The sequence below is a fragment of the Capricornis sumatraensis genome, chromosome 15 (genome assembly GCF_032405125.1).
Source record: "Capricornis sumatraensis isolate serow.1 chromosome 15, serow.2, whole genome shotgun sequence".
Classification (NCBI taxonomy): Eukaryota; Metazoa; Chordata; class Mammalia; order Artiodactyla; family Bovidae; genus Capricornis; species Capricornis sumatraensis.
Window position 1 is genome coordinate 57,123,366 of NC_091083.1, and position 27,943 is coordinate 57,151,308.

A 27,943-nucleotide genomic window follows, 5' to 3' on the forward strand; every position below is an offset into this window, starting at 1 on the left:
TTTAAATTTTGATGAAGTCTGGTGTGTGAATTTTTTTGGTCATTTTTTTGTGGTTCATGCTATTTGGGTCTAATCCAAGGAACCTCTGCCTCAGGTTGCAAAGATTTCTCCTGTGGTTTTCCCGGAGGATTGAGTGTGACCACTGGCCTGGGGCATGTTGGGTTAGCCTTCATGGTCACCTTCTCCATGTGGTGTCCAGCTGTTCTGATATCATCTGCCCATGGAACTACCTTGATGACTATATAGGGTTTTTCTTTTAATTAAAGAGAGTTTCTTTTATGAAGTGAAAACTTTTGGATAGTGATAGAAAATGAAGTAACTTGATTTTAACATGGATAAAAAGCATGATACTTAAGAAATAATACACCTTAGACACATAAAGTAAGAATGTAAATTTTGGACAAGGTGCATAATTAGTTTTTTGTACTTGATTTTTGCATTGTTTGTGAGATCTAGTGAGTGTTAGGACTGAGGTCTGGTTTGAGCTGTAAGTCGGGGGTGGAGTCTCCCAGGGCCTGGTCTCCACTCCGCGGTTTTCACTTGTCCTGAAGTTTCTGCCGCGTTGCTGTGTGCAGAGCCGCGGATGCAGGCGTCTGTTCCCTGGACAAGAGGTGGCAGGTTGGGCTGGGTGGGGCTGGGCATCTGCAGAAGGGCTGTGACAGGCAGCTGGGGAGCAGCTCTGAGAATCATGAAGCATACTGCTGCTGCTGCTAAGTCACGTCAGTCATGTCTGACTCTGTGCGACCCCATAGATGGCAGCCCACCAGGCTCCTTCGTCCCTGGGATTCTCCAGGCAAGAACACTGGAGTGGGTTGCCATTTCCTTCTCCAGTGCACGAAAGTGAAAAGTGAAAGTGAAGTCGCTCAGTCGGGTCCGACTCTTCGCGACCCCATGGACTGCAGCCTACCAGGCTCTGCTGCACACCGGCTGTGAAGCCTGGCCCCAGTGGCAGAGCGGCCCTGCCCCCACCCCAGGCCCTGGACACGTGCCCTCTGCTTCATCATTTTTTTTTTTTGAGAGGTACCTTTATTGCTATTATGTCCATACAGTTTCAGCACTGTCTTTCAAAAGATGTTTCTTATTTTCTAATTTAATGGAGTGATTCAAAAACCAAAAAGTATAAAAATGTATATCATGAGTATCTTCCTTGACATTCATCTGCCTGGATGCCAACCTATCAGATCAGAAATCACTGTTAGTTATTCTTGGGTTTTTCAAGAATTTGTGAATGAAGAAGAAACGAATATATTATTTTTTCCTGTTTATATTGGAAGTAGCATATTGTACACACATTGTACTTATTTTATTATTGCTAGATTTGTAGCATCAATGCACACAGACCTTCCTTATCTTTTTTTAAACAGGATACAGTATTCCATTATGTGGGAAGTTAAACCACACACCAATGAGAGGTAGTTGGTAGTGACAACACTTTACACATATGTATGTATATGTTTATATGTGTCTGTGTGTATAGATATATACGTAGAGGTCCTTTGCAGTTCATATTGCATCATCTAGTTTAATTGTCTAGCAATTCTGCTTCTTTTAATTATGATCTCTTTTCTGTTTCAGCTAAAAGTTGAGGGAAAATTTTCAACTCTTACAGTGTATCACTTATAGGAAGAAGGAACAACCCTGCCCCTGTCTTCTGCTCTTGAATCCATCTTTACTTTTAACACTTGGCCTTTTACAGTTAAATGTTGATATTTTCTGTCCTGGTTGCCTTGTTTATCAGAGAGAGCTTGGCTGGAGAAGAAGCCCTGAGTGGCTTGGCCCGAGGGTTGGCATGGGGACGTTTCCTGCCGTCACAGCTGTGTGAAAAGGCTGGACACACGCTGTCCCTCATCTGGGTGGCTGGTCTCCCTGTCCAGCTCTGGGCAGTGCTGCTGTGGGCTGCTGTGTCCGAGAACGGTGCTGCAGTGTCACCAGGCGGCCTGGACGGGCTCCACCGCCCACGACTAACAGCCAAGCCCAGACGGCCATTACGCACCTGGCTCCTGGCTTGTCAGTTTTTTAACGTCACCATTTAAGGCTTTTTTTTCTGAGTCACCAAGTCTAAGTTTGCCACAAAAGGCTCTTCAGAGGAGAAATGTGAGGTGAGGAGTTTCCAGGGTCATCACTTGGTGGATGAGCTCCAGCAGCTGAAGGAAGGACCCCCAGGGTCCTCAGGTCCTCCCTCAGTTGTCCCTGCCCGGAGGGCACTTGGGGACAATTCTGTCATGCATGGTGCCTGGTGGCTTGGGCTGGAGGCCTTCCCTGAAGCTCGGGTCCAAGCCTGGCACCCTAGCTCTCCCGGCTCCAGCTGGGATCCTCTCAGAGCAGCATGCAACGTGTTCTGAGTCTACCGGTGAATATCAAGTTACCACAGAAGCCGTGTTCCTCACAGGCCCCCAGCCTCCACCGCAGGGCACTGGGGATGATTTTAGCTTTTTGATAACAGTAAGAGCCTGCTTCAAGGGTTTAAGTGACATCAGACTCTTTATCTACGAAAGGATTTGTTGCAATGTAAACAATGCTTTCAACTTCCTGTTCTGTTTGTAGAATTTCATTTTGACCTCATCTTAAATCCCTTTTTTTTGAATTCCAGCTATGGTCTAGAAGGGCCTGGAAGGGGCTCTCCTCTCCCTCCTGGTGTCTGGCTCAGCCCTGCAGGCATAAGTGCGTTTCTTGGGCCTGAGCCTCCACCTCCGTCCCCCTGTCCCCTTGCCAGGCTCCTGGCCCATCTGCCCAGCAGAAGGCTCAGGACCTGGACCCAGGGTAGGCTTCACATGCTGCCTTCTCAGCACTTTGCTCTGCTTTCTCAATTGAACAATACATCCTAGGCTGTGGTGTCTGTGAGCCTCGACCATCGAGGTAATGTTGGTCAGTCAGGGACACTTAGTCCTCCCTGGTCTCCTTCATGACTCCTGTCTTCAAAATAGACAGACCCATTCCTTCCATGTTTCACTGAATGGTTCTTGCATGCATGCTAAGTTGCTCAGTCTTGTCCAATTCTTTATGACCCCATGGACTATAGCCCACAAGGCTCCTCTCTCCATGGGATTCTCCAGGCAAGAATACTGGAGTGGGTTGCCATGCCCTCCACCAGGGGATCTTCCCAAACCAGGGATCAAACCCATGTCTCTTAAGTCTAACCTGCATTGACAGGAGAGTTCTTTACCGCTAGCGCCACCTGGTCCTTATATTAGGAGATGTCCAAGGTAGGTGCCTGGCAGAAAGACTGGAGGACTTGGGAGGTAGGCATTTCTGCTAAACCTGTCACACTGCTGGGGGCTGTGGGCTCTTCAGTGTTCCTGCGAGGACTCTAGGTGAGGTCATCGAGCTGCCACAGGTGAGCTGACTACGTTCCTGGGCCGGTGGTGCCTTTTCTGAGTCTTTAGCATTCATGAGAGAAATCCTCCATTGACGACTTTAATCTCCTTCGCTGTGGCCCTACACCCTGTGGACCCTCACCGCTCACCATCAAGCATCCTAGGGTGGTCACCCTGGGGGTGTGTCTGGCTAGAGCTCGCCAGCCTCGCCCACCCTCCTGCCCCCCAACCACTGCACTGCAGCTGGAAGCCAGTTCACTGTTTGATTGCAGGTCTCACTTGCCAGACATCCTTCCCTGAAATCCAGACTTCAGCTTTTCACATGTGGCAGGAATCTCTCAGCTTATCTTGATTTCTTTTACAAGCTTTTGAACTTAAATTGTTAATATAATTTCAATAAATTTTGTTTTTGAAATCTGGTGTTTTTTTAGTTTTCAGCTTGTTGTGGGCTGAATGTTTCTGTCCCCAGAATCCATATCTTGAATCCTTATGTTTGGAGGTGGGACCAGCAAGCAAGTCCTTGGGGTAATCAGAGGCCCTCCACACACCGGCCGGGGCAAGAAGAGTGGGGAGGTGGCTGTCTGTAAGCTGGAAGCGGGCTCCCACCACCCTGTCAGTCCTGGATCCTGGCCCTTCCAGCCCCAGGAACAAGAACCACCTAAGTCTCTTCCAGGAGCCAGGCTAAGAGAGGCAAAGCCTTCATTTCAATTTATTTAATCTCTACAGTTAGTGGCTACCAGTGCAAAGTCAGTGCTGATATAAAATTGAAGAACTGGCAAAAAAATATAAAAAAGATTTATAGTTTGAAAAAAACAAAATATCCTTCAGAAATCTTTGTTGGCAGTAGCTGGAAGGGTCCCTGGACGGTGGCTCCAAGCATCTGGATCCCCAGGCTAGACCCGTCCAGGTGGAGGTCCCCCCTGGTGCAGCCTGGTGCCTGCTGCCCCCACTTCCCAAGTGCGTGAGGCCATGTCCATATCAGGGGCATGATGCTCAAGTTGGTCCAAGTCTCTGATTTCCACTCGGCCCCTGCTTCCCGGGTCTGAGGAGGGACCTGTCATTTCAGGGACCAGCTTGCGTGTCTGTCCCACGGCTTCACATTTGAGATGACCCAGTCTTCCTCCAGCGCCACCCCCCAGGACAGTTCACGGGTGGGAAAAGCTGGCCCATCCCTCCTCCCCTACTTACCTCTGTCTCAGGAAGGAGCTTGCTTTCCTGTTTCTGATTTCTCGAGTAGCCACTTGTTCCTGGGGAGCCCTGGCCAGGCAGCAGCTCTCCCTGGGGTCCCTCTGGCACTGGCCTGTCTTCGGGCACCTCCAGTCACCCCAAGATCCCCCCATCTCTGCCATCCCCTGGCAGCTCCCAGTCTCCATTCTCCATGGGTTTGCCTCTCTGAGTATTTCACGTGAGCAGAATCAGAGGACAGTGTTTGTTTCACTTTCACTGAATGTAACCTGTTGAGATTCATCCACTTTGTAACCTGTGCCAGAGCGTCATTCCTGTTTATGCTCAATCACGTTCCACTGCATGGATGGACCACGCCTGTTTGTCCTTCACCTTTAGGCAGGCACTCGGGCTGCTCTGCCTCTGACCCTGACGCGTGCTGTCGCTCTGAGCATGGATGTCCTTCTACCAATGGGAATGCTGGCCATGAGGCCACTCCTTTTTGAGGACCTGAGCTTCTGCACTGAGGCTACATCACTTTATATTCTTACAGCAGCCTGGCGGGCTCCAGGACCCCCCGAAGGCACTGGTAGGAGTGAGGGGCCTCCAGGTGCCGAGCTGTGTTTCCCTGATGACAAATGACATTGAGCACCCCCATTGGCCATTTATGCATTTTCTTTGGACAAGTATCTGTTCAAATATCTTTGAAACTGGGATGTCTGCCTTCTTACTGAGCTCTGAGGTTCCTGTGCAGTCTGGGTGGAATCTCATGTCAGGGCACAATTTGCAGGGATTTGCACCTGATCTGTCCTCATGCTTTGCTGGCGGTGTCCTTGGAGGCCTCCGAAGGTTTGGTGTTGACAAAGTCCAGTTTAATCTGTTTCAGTGCTCACCTTGGTGTCACCACTGAGACTGTGGCCCAGTCTGAGGCTGGAGCTTTCCTCAGGGTTGTGTCCTTTGGGCTCTTTGATCCATTTTGACGGTCGCCCCTTCTCTGAAAGATGAAATTACACAAATACTCAGAGCACACCCCTTATCCTGGGTGGGCTCCCTCCTTCCCCACCGGCCGTGTTCTGGGTTGAACCCCATCCGAAGTCTTGGCTGTGACATCACCGCTGTCCTGAGACCTCATAGCAGGACGGGATCAGGCTTGATGACAAACAGGTGGCGGCCGGGAAGCTCCTGGCTCCAGCTTCTCCTACGTTTGCCTGCTGGCTGTTCGGAAGGTCCTCGAATCGCCTGCAAGGTCTCTAACGTGTGTTTTCCTCCCCAGACGCGGACTTGACCATCGCTGAAGCGAGCAGCTCGGACAGCCGAGGGGAGAGGCCAGAGTTCCTCCCGCATGTGGATGAGGGGCTCCTGGGAGGAGAGGGCAGCTACCTAGGCGCGCCCCTCACCCCCGAGAAGGACGACGCGTTGCATCAGGCTACCGCTGTGGCCAACCTGCGGGCGGCGCTCATGAGTAAGAACAGCCTGCTGGCCCTGAAGGCGGACGTGCTCGGGGAAGACAGCTCCCTGCTGCTGGAGTACCTGCCCAAGGGCGCCCATTCCCTGTCCCGTAAGTGCCGCGGCGCCCAGAGTCGGCGGGAGTGACAAGCCTCAGTCCATGATGCGGTGCTGAGGGTGCTGTGCGAACGTGCGTGTCGCGATGGGTCGTGGGGCCAGTGATGGGGGGCTGTCGGGGGCACTGGGAGGGAAGCAGCCGTGTGCTTATACGAATGTTTCATACTTGAAGTCGAGGCGTGCGTGCGTGCTTGCTAAGTTGCTTCAGTCGTGTCCGACTCTTTGTGACCCCGTGGACCGTAGCCCGCCAGGCTCCTCTGTCCATGGGATTCTCCAGGCAAGGATACCGGAGTGAGTTGCCATGCCAGGGATTGAACCCGCATCTCTTATGTCTCCTGAGTTGGCAAGCGGGTTCTTTACCACTTGCGCCGCCTGGGAAGCCCTGAAATCAGGCATCTAACCCTAAACCCTGATCAGCTGACAAGTGCACCGCTGTGCCTGGCCTCGGACGGGGCCAGGGCGGCCTCCGGACTGCCGAACTCGGGCTCCCTCTGCTGGCCATGCCCCGCCGGCGCCGCCTCGTTCTGCCTGGGGCGTGGCCCCATGCAGATCTGCCCCCGCCTCAGATGTGGAAAGGATTTGGGTGTTGTGCTTACACCTTAAATGTCTCCTGCTGAATTCCAGTTGCTCGGAAGCAAATGACGGAGTGACCCAAGAAGCCCATAAGGTACAGCGGTGCTGGCTGAGCCCCCGAGGGGGAGGCCAACCTGGGCAGGAGCTGCTCCCGCTAGGCTCAGGTGCTCTAAACATCCCCTGTCCTGGGTGCACAGGGGACTGTGACTATGTCTCCAGCCACCCTGGCAGGTTGGTGTCCGTGAGAAAGAGCCAGGTGTGGCCCTGTTTCCCTTTTCGGGGCAGGACGACACACCCCAGAAAGGGCAGTGCTGAGTGCAGAGGGTGTGAGGAAAGGGCTGGTCCAGGGTCCTACAGTCCAAGTATATGTGGCTGGCGGGGCCATGCATGGTCCCTGAGTACCACTGAAGGAAGCAAAGGAAAAGCTGCAGTTGGTTTTGGGCATCTGTGAAGAGTGTCTTTAATTTTCACTCTAATTTTAAAAACAATATCTTCACAACTTTGCTTTCACGGGCACTAAAATATCGTGAGTGTCTGTGATGGAAATTGCTTGTGGCTAATTAAGACCGACGTGGAGGGCAGCGTGCCCGTTCTCATTGCTTCTCCTGCCAGAGTCCGAGGAAGGTTGCCGCTGGGGCTGTCGAAGAACCTGGCTGTGAAGTCAGACCCAGGGCTGAATCCCCCAAGGCTGATGAACACACTTTTGAAAACATGTTTAGGTCTCACTTCTTTGCATCTGAGAAATGGGAATAGTGTTGTTTATACAGCTGTTGTGAATATAAAACATGGACACATAAACCAAGTCAATCTGACAAACGCTCCCCAATATCAGTCCGTTTCCCCACTCAGATCAGACCCTGAATGTGTTGGCAAAAACCAGTAGCTGAGGAAGTGGTCCCAGGGTGTCTGCAGCATCTGGGGTTTAGAGTTGGCAAGTCCACAGGAGCTGAAGGGACAGCTGGCAGCTTTGTGGGTGTCGTGGCAGGAGCAGCTTGGGGTAGGGTGTGGGGAGGTGGGGCATCCCCTGCAGGGCAGAACGGTTGTTCTGGCTTTTTGGGGGTTCTCCTAGTTGGTGCGTGAGCCTTGCGTGTCAGAGGCCCCAGGAGGTGGGGGGAGCCCCTCTGTGCTGAACCATGTAGTCACAGGAAGGATGGGCCTATCCCCTGTCCAGATGGGAAGTCCCTCCAGGGTGCCACCCAGCACGGGCCTGAGCCCCCGGAGACCACCACCCTGGGCAGCATGGGATGGCGTGTGCACTGTGGACCTAAAAACACACTGGAAGGGAAGCATGGCTTCACGTTGGGCACCACTGATAGCAATGTAGAGACACACAGAGGCCACCACGCTTCTTCCAGGGAGGCCCAGAAGGAAGGTAGGGCCCTGTGTCACGGTGCTGGGAGTCCCTCATTCCTGGTCTGGTATGAGGGAGCCGTAGGGTCTCTTTTCCGCCTCTAACCCGTAGGCTCCTCGAGGTACTTGTTAACGAGATTTTTCTGGGCCTAAGCCTTCTGTGATGTTGGGAGATTTGTTGGGCTGACATCCCAGCAGCCGTAGCTCATGGCTGGAGCAGCCGGGGGAGGGCACGTCTTCATCATGGTGTCTGATGAGGGTGGCTCCATGGTGTGCGGTGTGCTGAGTGGGACTCCTGGGCCAGTCTCCAGAGGGAAGCCCTGTGGTCAGTGTGGCCTGCTGGGCACGCAGTGTTGCAGAAGGAAGGGGTGGTATCGGTACACGTTTAAATAAGAGAACCATCAGATCTGCAGGTGGTGCCTAGCAGTGACTGAAGGTCCTTTCTGGACAGTTCTGGAGCCTCCAAGAAAACCGAGTTCAGTTGTTCTCCCAGATCTGATCACATCTAGCTTGGCAGTTAAGCTCCACAGATGGTTTCGTTGGTGATTCTCCACTGGTTAACTAGTTTCTCCATGAGAGGACTTGTGTACTTTTCGTTTTGCTTCAGTTTAAATTGATTTTTTTTTCCCTTTTATTACATTTGCAGTAGGAGGCTGACATCCCATTGGTTAAAAGTCTCTGTTCACTGAATAGGAACCATGGCAAGCACCTCTGTGGTGCCAAACGTGCTGTTTCCCAAGCCGTTTGTGGGTGTGTGTTGATCTGGGAGGGACTTTGAAAAATGCCATGAGAACACAAGTAACCTTTATTTCTCTGGAACGAACTGGAGATGAAGCAGCTGCTCTGGTCACTGGAGGCCGAGGCCTGAGGGCGATGCGTCCCCAACCTCCTAGAAACCCCGACGTCCTGTGCATGTCGCTGTCGTGGCTCCTGGGAATGCACGAGGATCTATCTCCTTACAGCAGTGGCGGTGCTGTCCTGTCTCTATGGAAGGATGTGCTCCTACAGGAGAGAAAGCAGACCTGGGTTGGCAGCAGGTGGGGTCTGCCCTGGATGGGGCCGCCAGCCACAGGCGCCCCGCCCACATTTCTCCGTGCACTGCCCCCAGTGTCTGTCAGGGAAGCAGCTGGGTTTTGTTCTGACTGTGGTTTAAAGAATATTTCCTTCTGGTGTTTACATGAATTAAGGACCTTCACTTGAGTCTGGCTTAATATGGGACCTTAAACACTCTCCTATGTATGAAAGGACATTTGACTTAGGTATTACCACCCTTACAGGTAAATAGCTAGGTTGACACATCTAGAAGGACTTTCTAGACGAGCCTCCCTCCAGGCATGGTTGGGCATGTGCTGTATCCTTGCTGTGGGTTCTGACTTTCTGGATAGAATACCCCGTCGTAGCCAGACCACCCCCCAGGCAAGGCACCTGCGGAGAGCCAGATGCTTGGGAGTGGTGAGCAGATAGAAACCTCGTCCAGCGAGACCCAGGCCTCATGACATGGCAGCGTGCGGCTCACCGCAAGATGGCCAAGGACAACGCTCCCCGAACTCTCCACGGCCCACCAGCTGGTGTCTGTTCACATGGGTGAGACTCGTTTCCTGTGTCCCCAGGACCTGGCACCAGCCCAAGTCACCTCCCTCCGGCCCCTTCGCCCTCCTGCACTCAGAGCCCCGGATGCCCGCTCTGGTGACCGGCCAGACGGAGCCCAGGGAGCCGGCCACCTCCCCAGCCCAGGTAAGACGCGAGGGCTGCCGGCCAGATGCCTGTCCACTGGGCACATCCCCATGGGCCCAGTGCCCAGAACCCACATGCTCAGCATGTCCTGGGTGAGCCTGTGTGGTCGTGGCTGCTTTCCATCCACCCTCTGCCCCACAGTCCCCTCGGCCCCGTGTCGCTCAGGGTAATGCAGATGTCATCTTTGCAGTAATAGTTGCAACATCCGTGACATTATATCAGCTTTGATATTTAAATTACAATGCTTCTAAGGGGTGATTCTCCCCAGTGTACAGACTCCTACAGCAGTGGGTTAAAAGCCCTGAGCGGTGCTGGTTGGTCTCAAGCGGGTTTTGCTGTGGTGCTGGCTGCTGTGTGTTTGTTACCATGCATCTGAGACCCACTTCCTATGTCTCAGGTAGTTATTTAAAGATAGGTCTGTTAGGTTCCATTATTTCCCTGAAGAAACAATCTTCAAGGAGGGAGAGTTTGAGCACATGTTTTGTAATTTGAAATAAATCAAATGCTATTTCCGTGTGTTTGAAACCAGGATGTTTCAGTGGGAGGAGCTGGTGTGTGCTGATGTGGATTTTTCGCATGTCCGCTCAGGCTTCCTTTCTGGAAGTGTGACGGTCATCCTGTGGTGGCTGGTTGGGGACCCAGTGAGCAGGTACCTGCCTCTGTGCCACTGTCTCCCCAAGTCGGCCACGTCCTCATGGCCCATAACTCATCTGTCTCTCCTAGGTCAACACCCCCGGACCTAGAGGCCTGGGCTGAGGGACTGGCCCCTCTGGAGGTGACTCCAGCTGGGGCCTGAGGTTTCCACGGGCTCTACCAGCCTGGCCAGGGTGACAGGGGTGTCCTTTTGGCTCGTTGTATGGCCAGGAACACTTTCACGACCTGGGTGGACTTGCCTAGGACTCCACCCTGAAGTCAGATAAGGAGCCCCAAGAGATGGACACCTATGGACGATGGGTTTTGAGGCTGCCAGACTGGAACGGGCATTTGGTACATGGGGGTGGACCTGGGTATGGGCCTCTCTGATGCAGGCAGCCTGGCATTGGGTCCAGGTAGCCAGCGGTGATGGCAGAGCCACACATAGACACACATTCACACACACACACACAAACACACACAATCCTGGGGAGTCATCAGGGCAGGTGGGACTTGAAGGCTGCAGTCCTTGAGGGACAGAAAAATCTGTAGAAAAGAATCCAGTGAATCTGCTGGAACTGAAAATACAAAGTGTAAGGTTGAGTATGCACTGAGTAGTGTAGAGCAGTCAGGGTACCACCTGAGACAGGGCACAGGGACTGAAAGACAGTGATGGAGAGGATCCAGCTGAAACTTGGGGAGAAAGCCTGGGGAAAAGCAAAGACACACTGAGGAACAGTGAGAATGCCCAATGCATGTGCACTGGGGTCCAGAGGAGAGAAACTAGAGTGGAGCAGTGTCAGGAGAGACAACAAGAGAATGTTCTCAAACTGATGGAAGACATCCTTCCACAGATTCAGGAAGCTCAGTGAACCAAAGCAGAATGGCACCAAAATAAAACAACCACCAAACACCCAAACTGGGCACACTGCTGTCAAACTATTGAAAACCAAAGACAAAAATAGAAACCTTGGAAGCAACCCCGAGAAAAGAGACATTAAAAGGAACAATATCAAGATGGATGTCTGACTTTGCAACAGAAACAGTGCCACTAGTCTCTAGGGCGCTGCAGAAACTCCGAGACCAGAATCCTATAGCCAGCAGATGTACCCCTCACAGACCAGGGCCACATGAAGACAACGTCTGCCAGAGAAATAGAAAGGAGGGGCTGCACTGTCACCCAACAGGAAAGACTGGAAAACAGCCTCGGTAGAAAGACTGTGAGCATCTAAAGCAAAGTTCATGGCTCTTTATGGGGTTTTTGACTCAAGTAGCAGAGTAACACGTGGCACAAACAGCTCAAAGGGTGGGAGGGTGGGCAACTGTGGGCACTGAATAAGTCTCGCCTTCTCTAAGAAGTCACAACAAACAATGACAAAAATCATCGTGTACGGCTCAAAGACTTATGGAGAGAAAAGTGGAATGGTACTTGATTAATTTCAAAAAAGGCAAGCAGGGAAGGCTAAAGGAACAAAAAGCATAAAAGGACAAATAGAACATACGTAGCAAGATGCAGAGAGCACCCAGATATACCAATAGTCCTGTTATTACCAACATATTGAACACTACAGGAAAAAGAAAGGATTATCAGCCTGCTTTTCAAAGAAAATCTGTTGTTTGTAGAAAACATGTGTTATAGATAAGAACGCAGAAAGGTTTAAAGCAGAGAATTTAAAGAAGGCTGAGCACCGAAGAATTGATGCTTTCAAATTGTGATGCTGGATGAGACTCCTGAGGGTCCCTTGGACTGCAAGGAGATCAAACCTGTCAATCCTAAAGGAAATTAGTCTGAATATTCATTGGAAGAACTGATACTGAAGCTGAAGCTCCAATACGTAGGCCATCTGATGTGAAGAGCTGATTCATTGGAAAAGACCCTGATGCTGGAAAAGACTGAGGGCAGGAGGAGAAGAGGGAGACAGGATGAGATGGTTGAATGGCATCACCAACTCAATGGACATAAGTTTGAGCAAACTCCAGGAGATAGAGAGGACAGAGGAGCCTGGCTTGCTGCAGTCCCTGGCATCGCAAAGAGTTGAACACAACTGAGTGACTAAACGACAACAAAAAGATAAAAAAGAGAAACCAAGGAAACACCAGCCTAAAAAGGCTCATCGGTATCAGACAAAGTGAAATGCGGAAGGGTGTTGCTCCAGAGGCTGCTACCCAGGACAAGAGAGTCAGTTCAGAGGGAAATGCGAATACTGGATGCATAGGTTGGGGTTTTAGATATATGGAGTGAAAGCTGACAGCATTGAAAGAAGGAAGAAAGAAGTCCACAGTTAGAATTAGGGATTTTTAAGATTTCCTCGGTAATTGATAGATCAGCAGACAGAATATCAGCAAGGATGGAGAAGATTTGAACACAATTTTCAAATATTAACCTGGAATAAACCCACTGAGTCACAAGATGCTGCTCTTTTCCTGTATGTTGGACTCAGCTTGCTATTTTGTTCAGGAGTTTTGTATTTTTGTTCAGAGAAGTATTGGCTTGTAACAACATGGTCAACCAAGTCATACATCACACCAAACAAGTGCATAAACTTTCCAAGTGCACAGGAAACATTTACAAATAGACCAAGCAGGAATGTAACGGAGATCTAAGCAAATGTTAAACAGTGAACTCATACAGAGTGTGTGCTTTAATCTCAGTGAAGTTAAATTTTAAAAATCAGCAACAGAAAGATATTAGAAAAAGTCACAATGGAAATTACAAAATATTTTGAACTGAATGATAATGAAAATATGACACATTGAAACTTGTAGGTTATGTCTAAAGTCCTATTTAAGGGAAATTTATAGCTCTTGCACTTATTATAAAAGAAAGTAAGTTTAATTTGAGAAGTCAAGAAGGGAGAAAAGAATAGCAAATTAAACCCACAGAAAGCAGGGGGAGTGAAACAGAGAGCAGATGTCAATGAAATAAAAAGCAGATGGACAACAGAAAAATGAACAAAGCCAAACACCGATACATTGAAAGATTAGTAAAACAAACTCCTATCACAGTGATCAGTAAGAAGAGAGGAGAGGAAAGCTGATTGTCAATAATAGGTATAAAAAAATCATTACTAAGATACTATAGATGTTAGAATGATAATAAGGGAACATCATGAACAATTTTGTGCTAATACATTTGACCAGTTGGAGGAAATGGGCAAATTTTCTGAAAAACAAAAACAAAAAAAACACAGTATATCAAACGGAGCATTTTAGGATACCCCAGGGCTGTCGGTGGGTGGAGGGAGCAGGCTTAGACTGGCTGCTCTGAACCGAGTCGGCAATGCTGGGACACAGGGCCAGCCCTGGAGGGGCTGGAGGGGAACATGGAGGGGACCATGACCCAGAGGTGAGAGCTGGTAGAAGAGAACGGGGTGGCTCTGGGGTGGTCGGTATGAAAGCTGTGCTCATGGGCAGGTTATTTACCTTCTCTTGAAATCCCTCTCTCACGAGGAGGGCAGCCCCGGCCAAGTCACAGAGCCCCAGATGCTGCAGAATACAGAAACTGGGGGAGGGATTAACACAGACAGTGGAGATCAGAAGAGGAGAGAGCAGATGCCCAGCCTGGCAGCAGCCAAGAGGGCTAGGCAAGGAGGCTGTGGACGAGGGTCTGAGCAGACTGTGATGGTGAAGCTGAGGTGGGTGGAGTTCTCAATATGTGGTGCTGGGCACTTCCCTCGTTGTCCAGTGGTTAAGACTCTGCACTTCCAATGCAGGGGGCGTGAGTTCGATATCTGAAATGGTTCTGGAATGTTCCCTGGTCAGTGAGTTAACCGCAAGTCTGATTCTCTGCAGAGCTGGGTGGAAACCTGGCTTCCTCTAACACTGCTTCACTGAGAGGTACTCTTGTAGATACATTTCTGCAAAACTGTAGCCCCGTGTTATTGAACTTCATACTTTAGATAATCTGGTGCCAAGTTCTGACCTCGCTTACCCATTTTCAAGCTTGCCATTCGTCTTGTCCACTTAATTCCAGGCAAAAGGGCTCTGTTTTCAGGGTGGATTGGTAGAAAGAGTGTCTGTTTCTATTTGATGCTATCTGTGTTTTTTCATTTATTTCAATTACTTTTTCACTGTTTGCATTTTTAAGACTTTATTGGTATTTAAGAGAATCGAACTCCATGATGTATAAAGGTGTTCTAAGATATATAGACTGTAAACCACAAGTTATGGAAGTGTTAGCGTCTTTCCCGTACAAAGTTATTTTAATTACAGCAGTCAATGAAAATTTTTCTCAGCACTGTTCATGAAAGTAGTGGGTTGCATGGTGCCCCCAACAAAGACACATGCATGTCCTAATTCCTGGGATCTGTGAATGTGACCCTATTTGGGAAAAGGTCTTCAAGACCTAATTAAGGATCTTAAGATAAGCTCTCCGTGGAATATCCAGTTGGTCCTAAATCCAGTGACCAGTGTCCTTATAAGAGACAGATGAGACAGATACAGAGGAGCTGCTACAAGAAGATGGAGGCAGAGATGGGAGGGAGGTGCTGCAAGCCCAGGGAACTCCTGGAGCCCCAGAAGCTGGAAGAGGTAGGAAGGACCCCTCCCTGAAGCCTTGGGAAGGAGTGCAGCCCAGCGACACATTGACCTCAGGCGTCTGTCCTCCAAGATAGAGACAACAGGTGTCTGATGCTTTAAGATGCCCAAATTGTTGACATTTATATTATCAGGAAACTAATAGGTTCAGAGAAGGCAATGGCAACCCACTCCGGTACTCTTGCCTGGAAAATCCCATGGATGGAGGAGCCTTGTGGGCTGCAGTCCATGGGGTTGCTAAGAGTCGGACATGACTGAAGCGTATTAGTGGCAATAGGTTAAGAAAACACAAAATGCATCATTGTGGGTAGGTCAGTGTGCCTGGGGATGGGGGTCACACTTGCGTTTGTGCAACTAAATTGTTTTTCTAGGGGAAAAATACAGCACTTGTGTACGGAGATAAGTATTTTTTCTAATATGTAGGTCTGGATTGTTAAATGCAAGCCAGAATAAATAACTGAAGTTTTAATTTTTATGTTTATAGAAGCAGAATAGAAAGTCTAAAATAACTCAGAAAGGTTATTTGAAATAAACCAACCTAAAAGCTGTCTCCTCACACTCCTTTTCCATCTCAGAGCAGGTAGCACACTTGCTGTGTTCCGTGCGTTGTGAAAACTGGGTTGGTGCTGGGGGAATAGCCCGGAGGCCCGTGTGGGTGGCTGTGTTGCTACTGCCTCATCGAGGGGCAGATTAGGCTGGGCCTGGTGCTCAGATAGGAAAAGAGACATGGAGTGGGGGGTTTTCCTCCTTGGGAGCTGCCAGGTGTGGCCTGTCCAGATGTGCCAAGCTGGGTGCCCTCCTCTCTGTCCTGTCTTGGACCCTCACCTGGACCCACCTGTCCAATGGCCCTCCGTGAGGGGCTGGAGCCTTGCTCAAGAAGGGCTGCTTCCTCAAGGGTCCAAGAGCTGCCGAATGCTCTGGTTGTGCCTGCGTCTGAGACCCAGGCCTACAGCTTTGCAGGGAGCAGTACTGCTAACAGTGGTAACCACGGTCTGTGTCCCACTTACAGAGAGTAGCCTTGGCCCTGTGAGCCAGTATAGACCATGGCCTTGGCCCCTGGTGCATGCAGGGCCTGACAGCCGGCGCGGCCGCTTCTTAGGATTTCTCTCCAGGGGCAAAGGTTCTCTAGTAGGCATCTTATTGAGGCACTGTTTGCAAGGGTAAAAAAAATAGAAACAACTTCCATGTTTGTTGAATAAATAGTGATGTAGCTACACACTTAAGAACCTACAGTTAAGAATCATACTGTGAAAATGTAGTTCACAGATATTATTGTGGCCTCCTGTGTGAAGGGACAGTGAATGGTGACTGTTCACGCCTCTCACTGCCTGGTCTCACCCACTTCCCTCCCGGTGCCGTCCCACCCACCCTGGCTCCCAGCCAGACGCATGTCGGAAGTTTCTAGATGTGAGAAAATGGCTTACTTCTTAGCATGGGCTTGGATGCTGAGAGAGGCCTGGTGGCCATGCCGAGGTTTGGTGGGGATGTGGAGCCCCTCTACGTGTACAGACATGGGCAGGCGGCAGGCCCAGGGGTGGCATGGATTCTGAGCTGTGATGACGTCCACACAGCCCATCTTGGGGCTGTGATGGCCTCCCCTGGTGAAGCTGTCGGCCTGTGCGTGGACAGGGGTCATCCTGGGCAGTGTGTCTCTGGTGTCTGACTCCATGGGGTGCGGGAGATGACAGAGGGAGAGTGCGGGTCCATGAGGTCAGCCAGACTCCCGGCAGGCCCTGTGGACAGTCTCACCGACCATGTTCTGGGAAATAAAGGGATCTGGCCGCTTGATTATTTAGATGCCCTTTAAGATGTCTCAGGAGAAAACCTATGGCTTGATTTTTGTTATTGTTCAGTTGCTCAGTCGTGTCCGACTCTTTGCAACCCCATGGACTGCAGCACACCAGGCTTCCCTGTCCTTCACCATCTCCCAGAGCTTGTTCACACTCACGCCCATTGAATCGGCAATGCCATCCAACCATCTCATTCTCTGTCGTCCTCTTCTCCTCCTGCCTTCAACCTTTCCCTGCTACTGCTGCTAAGTCGCTTTAGTCGTGTCCGACTCTGTGCTACCCCATAGATGGCAGCCTACCAGGCTCCCCTGTCTCTGGGATTCTCCAGGCAAGAACACTGGAGTGGGTTGCCATTTCCTTCTCCAATGCATGAAAGTGAAAAGTGAAAGTGAAGGTGCTCAGTCGTGTCGACGCTGTGCGACCCCATAGACGGCAGCCCACCAGGCTCCCCCATGCATGGGATTTTCCAGGCAAGAGTACTGGAGTGGGGTGCCATTGCCTTCTCCAACCTTTCCCAGCATCAGGGTCTTTTCCAGTGAGTTGGCTCTTCACATCAGGTGGCCAAAGTATTGGAGCTTCAGCTTCAGCATCAGTCCTTCTAATGAATATTCAGGATTGATTTCCTTCAGGATTGACTGGTTTGGTCTCCTTGCTGTCCAAGGAACTCTCAAGAGTCTTCTCCAACACTACAGTTTGAAAGCATCAGTTCTTCTGTGCTCGGCCTTCTTTATGGTCCATCTCTCACATCCATACATGACTACTTGAAAAACCATAGCTTTGACTATACAGACCTTTGTCAGCAAAGTAACAGTTTGTTTAGGAAGCAAAATAAAATGTCCTGCTCCCTGTTGCCTGGTGTGTTTCAGGGCCAGAGGTGCAAAGTGAATACCCACTTCCCTATGCTCATGGAGACATAGGCATGTCCAGGGCCTCTGGACTTGGTGTTGCCATACTGCACTATCCCCTGGGCGTCATTTCTGTGGCGATTCACCTGGGGCTGGGGCCTGAGAAGCAGAATGGATGGGTGGCTTGGGGAAGCCCTCATGGAGATGGCAGCAAGGGCTCTGATCCATGTGATATGCTAGGTGGCCTGGGGTTGGGGAAACTGGGCTGGACAGAGCCGTCCGGTCACATGTCCAGCAGCCTGGCCGGCTCTCTTGGGCGAGAGAGGCCAGCTTCAGTCACGGTAGTTTCCCCAGCTTCTCCTCGCCCTGCTAGCTGTGTCATGCTGTGGCCACTGGTTTCTTGTCTGCTTCCCTCTGGTGCCTCCAGGGGCAGCCATGACCATGACTGGGCCGTGCTGGCTGCAGGTATTTGGCAGGGTCTGACAAGGGGTCCTGCTGCTGCTGGTATTCATTCCACCTGCCTGCCTTTGGCCTGATGGTCAGGACCCTCGGTCTGTCCCTGGGTGCTGGTGCTGGGGTGCAGTGGGCGAGTGTTGTGGGTGGCCTGAGGGCCAGGGGGCTGATTCCAGACACCTGATACTGATGTCCATCCTGGGCTCCCCTCCTGGGAGGAAGTGCCACCAAGCACTTGGGAGGGCCTCCCAGCAAGCCTGGTGAGCTTGCGTGACCAACCCAGGAGCCATGGGTCTGGGTACAGGGTGCCCCTTGGCTCAGGGAGGTGACTGTGGTGTCTGCGACTGCCCAGCACAGGGGGTGTCACTCAGGATGAGCTGCCCTAGTGCCCGGTGGGCCTCACACAGCGGGACTATCCCCCATGAGCTGCCCAGAATGTGGCCCCAGCCTGGGGCCCACAGTGTCACTCCCTGAAGCGTGGGGAGGGGCAGTGGGGCCAGCTGCTTGCTGTGTGTCGGGGGCTGGAGGCCTCTCACTAGGCTGCGTCCACCAGGCAGCACCCATATACCCTGTTGTGGCCATGTGGAGGTGTGGACCGTGTGGAAATGAGCCTGTTGATGCCGCGCGTGTGGACTCGTGTGTTTCAGGGCTGATGTAGGAGGTACTGGCTGATCTGAGAAGCACACTTTCTCAGAGCATGGGCACAGCCCCCTCTGGCCCGGGCCCAGGCCTGGCGGGCGGGCTGGGCGGGGCTTGGGGGCTGACCGGCAGCCGTCTGTCTTGTCTGTCTTGCAGTGAACGAGTTCACGGTCATCAGGAAGAAGTTCCGCTGCCCCTACTGCAGCTTCTCGGCCATGCACCAGTGCATCCTCAAGCGGCACATGCGCTCACACACTGGCGAGCGGCCCTACCCCTGCGAGATCTGCGGGAAGAAGTTCACTAGGCGGGAGCACATGAAGCGGCACACGCTGGTGAGCGGCGCTGGGGGCGGGGCCACGCCAGGGAGGCATGGGGTCATCACGGGGTCAGTGTGGGGTCAGCAGTGGTCGGTCCAGGGCACGCTTTGTCCAGGCAGGATGGGGATGTGGGGTGTCAGGGTGCCAAGGGAAGCCCTGAAGTGGGTCCACTCTGCGGTGGGAAAGACCAGGACAGCAGGGACCCCCACATCCCTCCTGACCGGCTCTGCCCCCAGCCCCAGATGCAGAAGGCAGATGGGCACATCGCCCCGGCCCCACCCCTCAGGTTTCCCCTGAGACCGCCTGTGCTCTAGCCCGGCTTCTGCAGGCGCCTCCTTCCCTGCCAGGACCCTGCCCCGCCCGGGGCTCCTGCCACGCAGCCACTTCCTCCGTGCCCCTCCCACTCCCGCCCAGCAGTCGCCAGGCGACCCCGCGGCCCCTGGAAGGTCTAGCGGTCTGGCTCGTAGCTCAGGAGCAGGTGCTGTGTGGATGTATTTGCTTGGCCAGGAAGTGATAGAGAAGGTCATGCTTGAAACCGCGAGGCAGAGTCACCAAAAAGCAGGCGAGGAACCCTTTGGGTGTGTGAGAAAACAGGGAGGTCAGGCGGCTGGGGGCAGGGGGGAGGAGAGAACGTTGGGTGGTGTGAGTGAAGGCACCTCAGGGCTGCATGGGCTGGCCAGCAGAGCAAGCCCCCAGGAGGCATAAAGGGGCCACATCTCTGCGGTGAGGGGCCCTGGTGCATCCTGGCACAGGGCTGATCATCCAGGGAGGCCAAGGTGAGATCTCAGGCATGACGAAGTAAGCCAAGTGAGGGAGTGAGTCCAAGCCCACCGCCATAGCACCCGCATCCTTCCTTGCCCATCCATGCATCCATTCAGACAAGTGCCTGGCCATCTGGTGCTGGTGGACAGGCTCCCACAACTCCCCAGGAGCTGCCCCCACTGCCCAACCCTGTTGTGACCAGACTGAAGTCTTAGCTCTCTGGTTGGGAGAGGGTTGCATAAGTCCTGGATTTAAAATGTAGCAAATGATAAGAAGCAGGAAGAGCCCCTGGACCTAATGATCTGAGGCTCTGTGCTGAAATCAGATTCTGTGAGGAGGCCCAGTTCCTCCTGACATCCATCTCAGGCTGCGTCCGGCCTCTCGCCTGCCCAGGCTAGCTGGCAGCAGTCCTCGGTCCTCGCAGTGAGGTTTAGTGTAAGGGCACAGCAGGGCAGATCTTCAAGGTGGTCTGGGGGACCCCTGAGCTGAGAAGTCCAGGGCACTCGGCCAGGCACATGAACTGGTCCCTCCATAGGCCTGTCCGTCGGAGAATTCAGAAAGGCTTCACTGTTACCCTCGGAGCCCCCAGCCCTGCCTGCCCTGTGGGTCAGCACTCAGCCCAGCTCTGGGCTGTCCTGACGGCTTCCCAGAAGTCAGGTGGTCGAGTCACCCCTGGTCACTGCTGTACCGAGACTCCCATCAACCATACCCCCATGCCCTAGCCACTGGGGGCCACCAGAGTCCCATCTGTCCCCTTGTGGGGCAAAAGCTGGGGTGTGGCGGAGGTGACTCCTTTGCCATTTTTGTTGGAAGGTGTGGGGAGCAGCACGACCTCCAGTGAGATCTGAGCCTGGGGCCAGTCCTGCTGGGGGACATGACCAGCCTGGTGCCCAGCACACCTCTGAATGGGAACAAGTTTTGGTGACACCTGCAACTCTGTATGTCCTGGCTTTGTGCCTCAACCCCTGGCCAAGGTTAGGGGTGTGAGCAGCCTAGAGGATTGAGCCTCCACCCCCCACCCAGACCTCACCCTCTGGACCCCCCAGTCATCCCGTCTCCCCCTGCACTGACTGCCAGCCCCCCCCAACTGACCACCATCCCCCCTCACTGACCTCTGTCCTCCCACACTGATTGTCATCCCCCGGCACTGACTGGCCCCCACACTGACAGCCATGCCCCCGCAGGTGCACAGCAAGGACAAGAAGTACGTGTGCAAGCTGTGCAGCCGTGTGTTCATGTCGGCCGCCAGCGTGGGCATCAAGCATGGCTCGCGGCGCCATGGCGTGTGTGCCGACTGCGCAGGTGGCGGCAGGGCCGGCTCCCTGGATGGTGGCGGTGCAGAGGGCTCCCCCGAGCTGTTCGCGGGTGACGGGCCATACCTGGAGGACCCCGAGGACCCACGCGGTGAGGGCGAGGAGGAGCTGGGCGAGGACGAGGATGACGTGGGCCTAGCCCCCGAGGATGCGCTGCTGGGGGACAAGGAGGACGACGACTCGCCACGGGGGCCCCACAGCCCCACCGGGGGCGTGGACAAGGACTTTGCCTGGATTTCCTAGGCCAGGCGAGCAATGGGCTGCGGCCGCCCTCACCTGTGTGTGCCCCAGGTCCCTTCCCCTGCTGCCCCCAACCCCTTGTGGACAGCAACCTGGGGCTCTGAGGCGGCCACCGCCCCAGCTAGCAGGGCTGGGGACACACACAGGGTGGAGGCGCAGAGTGGGTTGGAGCCTTGAGAGAGCCCGCAGCATCTCCCCCAGCTGGGGCACGTGGCAGGCCTCAGGGGAGCCCAGGAGGCCGGCGGCCAGGAAGGGGCAGCGCTGGCCAGGGCCTCCTCTGTGGCCCTGAGGCCCGGGTCTGGGGGCTGTTAGGAGAGTTCCATCGAGCCCGGCCATCCAGGGCTGAGTACCCACCCCCCGCCCCGCCCCTTGTCAGCAACAGAGGGACTGCTGGCGGCTTGAGGGCTGTACCTGCAATGGCAGCCTGTGGGATCCAGGTTGGGCGTCCACAAAGGCCTGCGGCCCTCCCACCTCTGGGCTTTGGTGCTCAACACACAGCAGCTGCCGACCTCGGCCAGGGCGCCCAGGTGCTATCTCCCCACGGAGGCAGCCAGGTGGGCAGGCCCAGGTGCTCCCACTGCGGGCGCCTCCTCTTTCTCCGTGTGCACTTCTCTGAGGGCCGGGCTGGCCTGCCCCTCAGCCCCGCCGTCCTGCTGCGCCTAGGCCACTCCTGCTGACCCTCCCAGGCGGCTTGCCTTCCTTGCTGCTAATGCCGGAGGGTGTCCCTGACGCCCATGCTGCTCACGCCGCCCGCGGGGGCCACCCCACTCCCTAGGTGCTCTGGGCCCCAGTTCCGTGAGTCGCTAAGGGAACTGAGGCCAGCACGTGAAATGGTTTTGTTCGGCATTATCTTCAGAGTTGTCTTTCCTTTGGCTTCTTCCCGAGCCTCACTGTCTTGTAAATGAACTCATCCACCCTTCTCTCTCTTTTCTGAGGGCCCGGGGTCCCACCTCATGCCGTGAGGACGCTGCCTGCTGCCCGTCCTCATCAAGCTGCCGGTCCAGCGCCAGCCTGTCTTCCTTAAGGCTCATGACACATGCATTCTGTCCCCTCCACCTGCCTCTCTTGGGAGCCCCCGTGGGACGCCGAGTCAGGGCCCTGAGGTGCTGAGCTGGGGCTGGAGGAGAGCTGGACTGGGTTTTCTCTCTTCCCTTAGCCTGCATCGAATGGCTTCCCTGTGTTCCTGCCGGGTTCCCGCTCCTCTTTCTAGATGGAGAAAGGCAAATTCCACCAACCCCTCCCAGGTGGCTGCTGTAGGGGTGGCGGGGGCAGTCAGGGCTGGCTGCAGGCACCTGGATGGTGCTGTCTTTGAATCCCTGCCCAGGGGAGAAGTCACAGCTTCATGTTTTGCTTTGTTTTAAACACCATCAGCCATGTTTTTCTCAGAAGAGGACTGTGCACCCATCCTCAGCTGTCGGCATCCTTGAGGGAAGGGCTGGCCGGCGGGGGCAGGAGCCCAGGGTGAGGGGGCTCCAGGGCCCACGCCCCCTTCTGCCTTTCATAGTGGGGCCTGTCTGAGCCACTCAGCGGGGTTCCCCATTGTGTACCTTTCCCCCACTTTCTAACCCCTTTTATAAACAAGACTTACTTTCTTATCAGATGCATTTGGAAACCAGACCTTTGCTACCAAGCATCTCTGGGTTTTGTACAGGGCCACCTCTGCGCCACTCTCAGGGCCTGCCCACTCCCGCTCTGAACCACCCTGGCTGACCCCTCCAGGGCCCTCGGTGCCACAGGGGCGTCTTCTCCCTCAAAACGATACTTCACTGGGAAATTCACCTCCCGCCCCTAAGCCCCCGTGTTAATTCTCGTATGAGCTGGATTTCAGAGATGGAGGCAAACATGAAGGGAAAGACATGTAATGATTTTTTTTTTTTAATCGTGGTCTTTTTTTCTTTTTCCAAAGCAATGTTTAAACTAATAAATATTTTTTTATGAAGTGGAAAGCGTGTAGATCACATCTCACATTTTTGTACCTTCCCATGTATGCGTCTGTGTTCGGCGTCTGCATCACCAACGTGGAAGGTGGGCCATCAGGCGGCTCGTTCTTTGGGGTAGGGGAGGGGAGGGGAACCAAGATTTTGTATCAAGCTCTGGATCCTGACGGGGTTGTATGTTTGGACTCTGGGTTTGGGAATAGTCACAACACTGCCAGGACTGGATAGGGACCTCGATTGAAAGGACACAGCTACTGCTTCCAACTTTGCACATCTTCCTTTTTAGAAAAGAGAACTCTTGAGAAAATGCAAAAACTGGAACTTTTTGCAATATTATATGAAAGATAATCTTATTTTCGCTCATTCTGTGACATGTGCAACTCTTAAGAAAGCCATACTTAATGGTGTTTTTATTTTTAGATCCTATATTGTGTTTTGTACCCAGCCCTTTTTAGAACTTGTAGTGAGGGCGCTGTGTGTGTGCTTTTCTTAAATATTTATTTTTTCAACATGCTTTCAACCTGTCAACAAAAACAAAACAGACAAAAAAGGGCAGTGTTTGAAGATTGTTGATTTTTTTTCTGGGGATAATCTATATTATATCAACTTTATATTAACGACTATAAACCTGTGTTTGTATTGGAAATGTGTTTCACATTTGTGGGGGGTCTTTTGTAATCTGTCGGTGGAACATCAGGGCTGTTGCCTGTTTCCCTGGAGCCATCGATGCCAACAGCACCTCCTCCCTAGTGGTCTTGAGATTCCTTACCTGCTGGGTGTGCTCTGGGACCCCTGTGGGTCTCATCTCTGTGATGGGATTAGTTAGATATTCTTGCAAAGCGATCACTTTCAATAAATTTGGGAAATTGCTGCTTGAGCCATCGCCTCGTGTGTGTTAGACAGCATCCCCTCCTTCGGCCTTGCCCTGGGTAGAGGTAGCCAGAGGACGCCCCCCCGCCCCCACAGCCCTTTGTGGCCTGGCTACTGGCCTCCTCTCTGCCCATCTGCTACCCCTGCCTGTGGCAGGGTCCCAGTGCCATGTCCCTTCCCTCCCAGGAGACAGACACAGCTTTTGGAAAAGTCCCGAGTCTTTAATTTTACTCCTCGCCTGGCTCAGCCCAGGCGTGAGACACCTGAGCAAACACGGCAGACGCGCGCCTGGGCCCTCAGTCAGGTGAAGTGCGGGCGGGGCGCCCCTCCCTGACACCCCTCAAAGTGCATCGAGGACGCCCTGTGTGGCCCTATCACACTCCTGACGAGGCCATGGCCGACTGGGGGCCGAGGGGACAGCGGTGAGGTTTGGCTTTAGTGCAAAAGGCCAAAGGCTGGTTTCTTCAGAGGCACTTCTGAGTGGTGGGGACCTCCTCCCCTCTTAAAAAGACCCTGCAGCTCGGAGAGGCCCTGGGCAGGTTCAGTCCAGGAAACGCTGGCAGGCCTTCTTCCAGCGGCAGGCCGTGCACCACAGGTCCCGGTGGTCCATGCCGTACACTTTTCGGCACTTCTTGGCATCACCCCGGGGCTTCCTGGGGGAACACACAGATACATGGGGTGCTATCGGGGCTGGGCCCCTCCCTGCCTGGCGCCCACCCTGGCCCCTCTACACACACGTACCTTGGGTTGGCACTGGGTTTGGCTGGCAGGGCTGGCACACAGGCCCTGACAGGGGTGGTCTGTGGCTCCAGGCGGACGGGTGCCAGGCAGCCCTGAGAGGAGGCACTGCTATGGCCTCGTGCTCCTTGGGAGCCGCCCGTGACCTCACCCACCTGGTGGGCATGGTCACTGGGGCACACCTGGGAGGGGGATGTGGTGCTCAGCACCGGGGGTAGGGGCAGGGCAGGCAGGCGCAGAAGGCTGGGCAGGGCTAGGGGCTCCGGTGGCTCCAAGCGGGGAAAGGCGGGTGGCAGCAAGGCCGTGGGGGACCCTGGGGTCAGGCCGGACAGCCCATCGGTCAGCGAGTCCATGCCACTATCCAGCTCTGTGTAGTAGAAGTCCTCCTCGCCATCACTCTGCTCCAGTTCAGCCTGCCTCCTGCAGGGTCGGGGGAGCAACGGGGTATGGAGGTGGGGTTAAAGCAGAAGCCTGCCTGGCACCCCTGCCCCTCCCCCCTTCCAGCCCCCGCCGCACCCCAGGTGCACCAGGCGGATGTGTCTCTGCATCCCCGACGCGGAGCTCAGCACCTTCCCGCAGCGCTTCCACAGGCACTGGAACAGCCCCTGCAGCGAGCTCTGGGCAACAGGGGGCGGTCAGGCTGGGTGCCCCCCACGTCTACCCCACCCCGAGGGCCACACCGGCTCACCTTCCTCTTCCTCAGCGTGGACTCCCCGAAGAGGAAGTGGGCTGCCTCAGGGGGCAGTGGCGGCGACGGTGTAGACGGAGAGGACTGATCACTGGCAGGGTCCCAGCTCCCGCCACTGCCCGGTGGCTGCACCGGGGCCTCCCTCCAGGGCTCTAGGCACGGTTCTGTGGACACACATGGGCTCCCGTGTGAGGATTTTGGGGCCTGGGCTATGCTGCAGGTGCTGCTGCCTATAAGTCCCTGAATGCAGAGCCTATGCCTGTTCACCTGTCCCCAGGTGAGCTTGAGGACAAAGAACCTCTTGAGGCAGCAGTGGCAGGGAGAAGGTAGCCAATACCGCCTGGTGACAGGGCTTTCCAGCACAGAGAAGGAAACGTGGAAGAGTCTGGGGTGGGGAGATGCCTGGCCTGCCGGGTGGAGGCAGACAGGTCCCAGGGCTGCAGGGAGGGGCAATGGGTGTCTTGATGTCCATTTCAGGACTCAGGAGATGCACTTGGAAGATGGTATTCCAGCTGGAGTCTGCCTGCCCCACCAGGCTTGACAGCTCGTAGGATCCTGAGCCCCACAACCATCCCCAGCCCAAGACAGGTCTCTCAGCTCACCTGTGCTGAAGGTCACACCTGGGGCCCCCAGCAGGAGGGGGCTGGTGGACAGGCTTGTGAGGGCTGTGGCAGCCATGACCTCGTCCAGTCGGGCTTTTCCTGGGGGGGTTCTGGAGGAGATGGGGGTAGGGGGCGAGTGGGGCCCAAGAAGTACTCCAGGCCTGCCCCCTGGCCCAACACACGTGCAGGCCTGGGCACGTGTGTGCACCCGGCTCCCTCACTCCAGGAGCCGGCTGGGCAAGATGCCCAGCCCCACCCCCAGCTAGAGTTGCTAAGTTCCAAATCCCCAGGAACCACCAGGAACAGGCTTGGGCTGGGGTCTTCCTCCCAAAGCCTGACTTCTCTGCAGCCTGGCCTTTGTTCTACTGTGGCTTCTTCAGACCCTGGTGCTGGACAGGGGTCTGAGGCCCCAGACCGGTGCCGCCAGGCCTGGTGAGGCCTGGCCAGGCCCAGCCCTCCTCCCAATCACACATTAACCAGGGTTGTGCAACAGCAGCTGTGGGCCTAGAGCCAGGCCTGGGAGGGCGGGAGCAGCCAGCAGCCAGCAGCAGCCAGCAGCCAGCAGCAGCCAAGGGAGACTGGGCTGTAAGAACAAGCGGGTCCTGGGGCCCCAGGGGGCCAGGCCAAAGCAGGCCCTTGCCTCCACAGCCAGACCAGGCGATCAGGCATCGGGGAGGGCTTCTCTGCGGACAGGGATGGGGAGATGGTCATTTGGGCCCAGGATTCCTGGACAGTCAATTCCACGCTGTTCTCACTGTCTCTTCTGCACAGACAGGGACATGCACCCCTCCACAGTCTGCGTTTTGAATCCCAGGGGTTTGGGGAGGGGGTGAAGAAAGCATGCTAATACATTGGTCATTTCTAATCAACTCCTCCAGGGCAGGGGAGCCAGGAGGTGGTGACAGAAACCCAGTTCAGGATGCTGACCTGCCCTCCATTGAGGCCCCCCTGCGGGGGTAAGGTCGAGAAGGCTCCTACCTGCGCCCATCCACTACCCCTGCACACAGGCGCACGTGTGCACACGGCCCTACTGGCCTGGCAATCGGGCCCTGTCTCACCTATGCGCTGGCACTGGGATGTGAGCTGACAGCGTCGGGGGCCCGGCCGCCCCCGCCCCTGGGGCTCCGAGGTCCGCGGCTCGCGGCTCCGGCTCCTGGGGCAGCGCGAACTCAACAGCAGGGCCCTGCGGACGCGGCCGGCTCAGAGCGGGGAGCGGCCAGGTCCCCACCCCCACCCCCACCGCCACCGCCACCGCCACCGCCACCGCCACCGCCACCGCCACCCAAATCCACTGGTGCCCGCCCCCAAACCGGCTGCGGCCGGTGTGGCCCCGCCCCGGCCCCGCCTCCGGCCGTCGCGGCGGGAAGCACTCCGGGCGCCAGCCCAGCCCCGCGGACCCACGGACACGCGCGGCGACGCGCCGCCCCCGCCCGCCCCACCCCGGGGCCCGAAGTTCGTGCAGCCCGACGCCATCTTCGCAGCGGGAACTTTGTCGGCGCCCCACGCCCGGTACCTGCGGCGGCGCGGGTACCGACACGGGCGCGGTCGCGGGGTCGCGGCCGGCGGTGCGGAGTGGGGGACGCCCGCAGCCCGAGCCAGACGCCGGAGGGCGCTCGGCCTCCATGGCCGGCCGGCCGGACACCGAGGCTGCAGCGGCTAGGGCGGACGCTCGGGACGCGGCCCCGGGCCGGGCCGGGCCGGGCTGGCCGGGGCGCCGACCCCCGCCCTGGATCGGCCGCCGCCCGCGCCGCGCCGCCCGGAGGCTGCCGACGGGCCCCGCCCCCTCCCCGCGGCCCAAGGTCCCGCCCCCACCCCGAGCCCATTGGCCCGCCCTGCAGTCACGCCCAGTCCCAGGCCGGCTGCTCCCGCGCTGGCCGCCTCC

The 27,943-nt window shown here is 54.9% G+C and overlaps 2 protein-coding genes across 2 annotated transcripts in view; one reads left to right on the forward strand and one right to left on the reverse strand.

Moving 5' to 3' along the window:
- Positions 1-23,230, forward strand: part of ZBTB46 (zinc finger and BTB domain containing 46) — a 31,525-nt gene extending 8,295 nt beyond the window's left edge. The window contains exons 3-5 of the mRNA XM_068987276.1: positions 5,752-6,036; positions 18,751-18,926; positions 20,858-23,230. Of these exons, the coding sequence (XP_068843377.1) occupies positions 5,752-6,036; positions 18,751-18,926; positions 20,858-21,229 (833 nt within the window). The 3' untranslated portion in view covers positions 21,230-23,230. The remainder of the gene's footprint in view (positions 1-5,751; positions 6,037-18,750; positions 18,927-20,857) is intronic.
- Positions 23,231-24,261: 1,031 nt separating this feature from the next.
- Positions 24,262-27,685, reverse strand: SLC2A4RG (SLC2A4 regulator). Its single transcript, XM_068986781.1, has 6 exons — positions 27,120-27,685; positions 26,062-26,171; positions 25,460-25,623; positions 25,288-25,388; positions 24,775-25,191; positions 24,262-24,686 (listed from the first exon to the last, which is right to left on the reverse strand). Exons 1-6 carry the CDS (start codon positions 27,683-27,685, stop codon positions 24,575-24,577), a joined length of 1,470 nt encoding a protein of 489 aa, XP_068842882.1. The 3' UTR covers positions 24,262-24,574.
- Between the last annotated feature and the right edge of the window lie 258 nt (positions 27,686-27,943).

Coding starts and splice junctions, on each gene's coding strand:
- SLC2A4RG (XM_068986781.1), bottom strand. CDS start 27,685: ATGGAGGCCGAGCGCCCTCCGGCGTCTGGCTCGGGCTGCGGGCGTCCC. Junction 25,192..25,287: donor ATCCGCCTGGTGCACCTGGG/GTGCGGCGGGGG, acceptor CCGACCCTGCAG/GAGGCAGGCTGAACTGGAGC. Junction 24,687..24,774: donor AAACCCAGTGCCAACCCAAG/GTACGTGTGTGT, acceptor GTGTTCCCCCAG/GAAGCCCCGGGGTGATGCCA.